Source organism: Wasmannia auropunctata, unplaced genomic scaffold (genome assembly GCF_000956235.1).
Source record: "Wasmannia auropunctata unplaced genomic scaffold, wasmannia.A_1.0 LD336083.1, whole genome shotgun sequence".
Classification (NCBI taxonomy): Eukaryota; Metazoa; Arthropoda; class Insecta; order Hymenoptera; family Formicidae; genus Wasmannia; species Wasmannia auropunctata.
In genome coordinates this window covers 50,763-56,605 of record NW_012026807.1, presented here as the reverse complement: position 1 = coordinate 56,605, position 5,843 = coordinate 50,763, and the positions used below count along the sequence as shown (strand labels likewise).

Genomic DNA, 5,843 nt, shown 5'->3' with positions numbered 1-5,843 from the left:
TAATTTATTTATATGTTATTTATTTCAACTGAAGAAGACTCTGTGCAGTTGAAATGTGTTGACATTAAATTTCGTTAAAATTTTTATATCATGTCTTAGTGATTTTATGTCACATTACACCTTATTCGTTCCTTGGCCGAGTCAAAATTTCTTACTTAAGAATTAAGTATTTTTATAAGATAAATTTTAAATACTAATTTTGTATTAAAAATTTTTAAATGTTTTAATTGTTAAAATTATTAAAATATTCTAATTATTATTGTTGTTATTGTATGTAGAGTTCAATTTTACATATATAATATATTATTTATTTAAATTATTTAAATATATATTATGATAACTATATTAAAATTTGATAGACTTTTACATTTGTTTATACTTACAGGATATGTTTATGCTCAAGAAGATGAGAACATTGATGATATTGTTGATGTAGAAGGCGAAGAAGGTAGTATAATAACTGATGAAGAAACAGAAGAAGATACTAATAATGCCTCAGCTGATGCTGATACAACAATACTTTTTACAAAACCTGTTCATAATACGTTGTCTACTCTTGGTATATTTTTATTGAATTTTTTATTATTGAGAGTAAAATGTATGATAATACTAAAATTCATTGTGAATTTGACAGAATTGCCAGCTGGAAATATAGTAGAATTTCTTGTGGGTTTCACCAATAAGGGTGAAAATGATTTTGTTTTGGAAACGTTGGATGCTTCCTTCCGTTATGCTATGGACTTTAATTTTTATATTCAAAATTTTTCTACGTTCACATTTAATAAAGTTGTGAAGCCCAAGCATGAAGCTACTTTAGCATATTCTTTTATACCATCTGAGAGTTTCTCTGGAAGGCCGTTTGGTTTAAATGTTAACTTGAATTATAAAGATGCGGTACGTATGATATTAGATAAAAAATATTATATACAGAGTTTTAAGGCGATGCTGGAAGGTTGGAAAAATTTGCACGAGCAATCGATAAAGCAGACTCTTCTGTGTCAGTAGTATCTCTAAATGAACTTCTTACAATATCTTCTAGTCTCACTCAAACACGTGGAATGTTCTTGTCTAACTAATTGAAGTGCCATCTCTTAGAAAATCGGAAAATCCGGCACTTATTGCCAGACGCAATTTTTGCTCTTTACCTTATTTGAGTATACGAATTACCACAAATTGCATTCTAAGGGATAATTGTTTTTCTACATTTCCAATCGTAGCTCAAAGGATCTTGTATTATTCGTGCAAGTAATCCGATGCGCGCGAACTACTTTTTTTGTACATATGAGTTACAGAACTTTTGTACCAATGAAATGTTTACGTCAGGTGACAGGTTATGAGTTGTACGACTCCCCAAAAAAGATAATTTTTTAATATTTTTCGTTTTTACTACAAATTTATAGTTCGCTCGCTTACATTTTATCTCTATTTCAATCCTGTAAAACCGTTTTTAAATCCGTTTAGTCGTTTCGGAGTTATCCATTAGAATGCAAATGTCGGTAATTTTTACTTCCAGCATCGCCTTAAATAAGCATTTAATAAGTTTATGATCTAAAAAAAAGAATATACGGAGTGTTTGCTAACATGATGAACGTCCAATATTTTTTAAAATGTGTAATAATATACACGGCGACAATTGTATGTTTGCATTCAGGCCAAAATTTATTATTTTGAGCACTTATAAAGATAAATAGCTTTATATTACTGGAATATAAATATGATTATAATTCGGAAACAAAAGCCAAATGGAACACATATTTATATGAACTTTTATTATTGTCTTTGTGTTCCTTGTCTATCAGTAAAATGGATCCTACATGTTAGGAAACAACAAAACACCCTGTATGGTACATAGTACTTTCTGATAAAAAATATTGCATATAAAAACAAATATATACAATTATACGTTATATATAAAATATATCCATATGTTTTTTTTCTCTTATATAATCTCGTATAATCTATTTGTACTTTATTTTTGCATAATTTTTTTGTATATACAGATAAGAAAAAAATAAGACTTACAAAATAATTAAATGAATAATTTTTGCATTTTTTATAAAATGTAAAGTTTAAAAAAATGAGAAAAAATTTACTTGTATATAATCAGGGGCGACAAATTGTCATGTGCAGAGACGTCGGCGGGAGAAACATAACAAAATTTTCACTTAGTTTCACTTACTATACTTTCATATTAAGATCTCTTTATATAGACTTTATATTATATAGACTTTCATATATATTAAGCTTAAAAGAATAATGAACAATTAAATGTTTAAAAATTTTTTAAATAAATTCTTATAAATATTTTCGTTTAATTTGTTGAAACACTTAAAGCAAACATTGAACTCCGAATATTATTTTTTTTTATAATAAATTTTAGAATAAATCGGTTTGCTAAATAGTTGAAATTTTGAAACAAAAGTTTAACAAAAATGTAATTATCTTTGGCTCAACATTAGTTATTTAAAAAAATTGCTTATGTGTGGAATTCCACACATGAAAAATTCTGATGTGTGGAGTACTCCACACACACACACACACACACACGCACGCACGCGCACGCACGCACACCAAAGTTACCGCCCATGTATATGATCTGTATAAATGCAATAATTACATTAAGTTATGTAATTATAAATAAAATATATAATTTAAGCGCAGTTACTTTTTTAAGAAAGAAGAATGCAAAAATTATATTTCTAAATATTCTAATTATTTTTCTATATATACAAGGTGTCTCATTTTAATCGATCACCTCAAATATCTCTTGAACAATGTATTTTAGGGAAAAATGTTTCAGACAAAAGTTTTGGGACTTCGAGGGGGACATAACATGATAACATTGGTTTGACCCTGAGTGGCGTCGTCAAGGTCAGAACAAGGTTACTTTGAATTTTTTAAATGGAACCCCTCATTTTTCATTACATATTCTTGTAGCACACCTTGAGAGATAGTGTTCGTTATAGTGCTTTGGAAAACTGTTGACACTAGCTCTTAGATTCTGGAATAAAAAATAAGATGTTCTATTTAAGAAAATTAATGTGATCTTTCCTGACGTCTTGGCGACGCCATCCAAAATCAAATCAATAAGATCAGTAAATAGATCTTTTTAAATCCTACAACTTTTGTTTAAAACATTTTTTTGAAAAATGTTTTCTTTTTTAATAAATTGTGTGTTAGTTTAATTTGATATTGTTACAACTTCAATTTTGGGACTATATTTTAAGCTGACATAATCGGCAGTTTGAACTGTATAATACATGAGATCCGAAAATTTCGAGTGCTCGCCGGCTCATGTAAAGAGACATGGTCCGGTCCGACGCACTACTTCTTTAGCGCCGAGCCACATTTATCTCGTGATAAATTGACACAAAATATTATTGGGTGTCAGGTATTCGCTTTAACTGTACAGACACTATTGTTATGTATTCTTATTTTTGGTCAATTTCTACTTATTTTATATTTTTATAAATTTGTCATATTTTAAATTTATTAAAATTTCCGAAAAAAATATTTTAAACTTTTTTATATTTTATAAGTTCTTCAGAAATTATATAATTATATAAAAAATGTAAAAAATCTTATAATATATCAAAAGTCAGATATTCTAAAAAAAATGTTAATTTTCTTTGGCAGAAAAATTTCTACGAATAAGGATGAATTTTAATGTCAAACAACGCACAAATGCGAAAAAATACGCAATATTATGGCAGTTGAATTTTTGTAGAATTTTGTAAAAATATGTACAAATTAGTACATCTTCTGATGTTCTATTACAATTTTTTACGAAAAGGGTGAAATTCTTAGAAATATGGCAAAAATTACACCACTCCATGTCTCATTACGAATTATTACGAGAAATTAAGAATTTCTAAGATTATCTTGTCTCACACAATCTATGTAATTTCTCTGTAGTTTATCGTAGTTATTTTTGTTTTTCATAAAAATTTTTCTGCCATAGTTCTTAGTACTTCTGAAAAGTATTCCAATTTGTATAAAAAGATTTGGGAAATTTTCTAAAAAATATAAAATTATAAAATTATACAAAGATTCTGAAAAATTATATATTAAGAATTATAAGAAAAAATTTGATCAGTGATTACATGATCTATTATATTTTTTACAGAATGGAGTTTCTTACAATGAAGCAGTCTTTAATGAAACCGTACAAATTATAGAGATAGATGATGGTCTTGATGGAGAAACTGTATTTCTTTACGTATTCCTTGCTGCATGTGTTATATTGACCCTTGTAGGAGGTCAACAATTGTTATCATCTCTGGGACGCAGATCACGTTCTTCTACTACTCGTAAAGTACCTGTAGAAATGGGTACATCTAATCCTAACAATGTAGATTATGATTGGCTGCCAAAGGAAACTCTCAACAGAATTAGTAAGTAATAGAAATGAGAAAATCTGCTTATATTAAGTTGAAATCTTAGAAATCTTAGAAATTCATATCTAACTACAACTTGGGTAACATTTTTAAATAATTTTGGAAGTTAACAATTACAAAGATTATATATTAAGTTATATATTAGCAATTACAAAGATTTTAAACACAAGGGATCTTATTTTATGTTATTTTCTGTCTTCATTTAATAATAAATCTCGCTGTTGAATCTCAATTGCTATTACAAATTTCTTTATTTGTATTACGTTAAAAGCTATAAAATAAAAAATAAAATAACGAATCATCCTTGTTTACAGATAAATCTCCTAGAACTCCAAAGCAAAGCCCAAGACAAAGGAAAACAAAAAGAACTGGTTTTGATGATTGAAGTATATATTAATATTTATATGTGTATGTTATTTAAAGTTAATATAGAAAAATCTCTATTACATTGCAATAATTTTTGAAAAACAATTCAAGATTTTTTAATCTCTTAATTATGAAATAGAATATATAGTTTCAATAAGTAATACAGAATATTTCAGTTCCTTAATGAGTTATTAATCAGATACTATATATAGAGAAAGACATACACACTATTCTGTAATATTACAGAATACGTTAAACTTTATACATGTATGTTCAATAGAAAGAATGGTACAATGATACTCAATGATTTGTTTTTGCACAAAACCCGTACATAGTCGCATAGTACTTAAGAGTTATACGTTTCTTTTTTGAGATTAATTATTCATTTTTTTACATAATGTTATCACCACGAATAATACGTATGTTTTTCCGTGCGTGTGTGCGCGCATGCGTGCATGTATGTGTACGTGTACAGAACAGATAAAATCTGATTATTTTGTAATTATATTGTATCAGTATATAAAAATTCAATAAAAAATTTTTTATGAAGATATTTTTCTATTAAATAAAATTTATTTTAAGAATTTGATAATGTATACGTCTTATATCAGAATTTTCATTTGTTCATGGTCTTGAATTGAAATTATCATTGAAGATACATATACATATCTTTAAGAGGTGTATCTACAGTCGTTTGACTGTCATCCAAGGATGCGTTCTGAATTAGGTCAGAAGCACATGAAATACATAACAAAGCATAAGCAGAGAGAAACGCTTCTTTCTGGATATGTTTCTTTCCTTTGTTAAATTGTTTGGTACAAAAAAATAATAATAAAAAATAATTAAAAGTAAATAATTTTGGCAGTTTTTTTACAAAATATCAAATTTTAAGAAATAAAATTAAATTGTTTCATATTATATTATATATATATATATTTTTTTAATTATTACATATGATTATATATGGGCAAATTTTTTTCATTTTTTTTAACCCGTAAAGGACACCTGGATGCGAATTCGCACCAAGCGAATTTTTTTAAAGTTTTATATCTTCTGAAAATAAAAAGCAAAATTTATTTC

The 5,843-nt window shown here is 26.9% G+C and overlaps 1 protein-coding gene across 1 annotated transcript; it reads left to right on the top strand.

Annotated features, from left to right (window-relative positions):
* The first annotated feature begins 299 nt into the window (after window positions 1–299).
* Window positions 300–5,314, top strand: LOC105448559 (translocon-associated protein subunit alpha). The gene is made up of 4 exons (XM_011687209.1): window positions 300–559; window positions 635–894; window positions 4,127–4,394; window positions 4,712–5,314. The coding sequence occupies exons 1-4, from the start codon at window positions 334–336 to the stop codon at window positions 4,780–4,782; spliced, it is 825 nt and encodes a 274-aa protein (XP_011685511.1). The 5' UTR covers window positions 300–333; the 3' UTR covers window positions 4,783–5,314.
* Window positions 5,315–5,843: the final 529 nt, after the last annotated feature.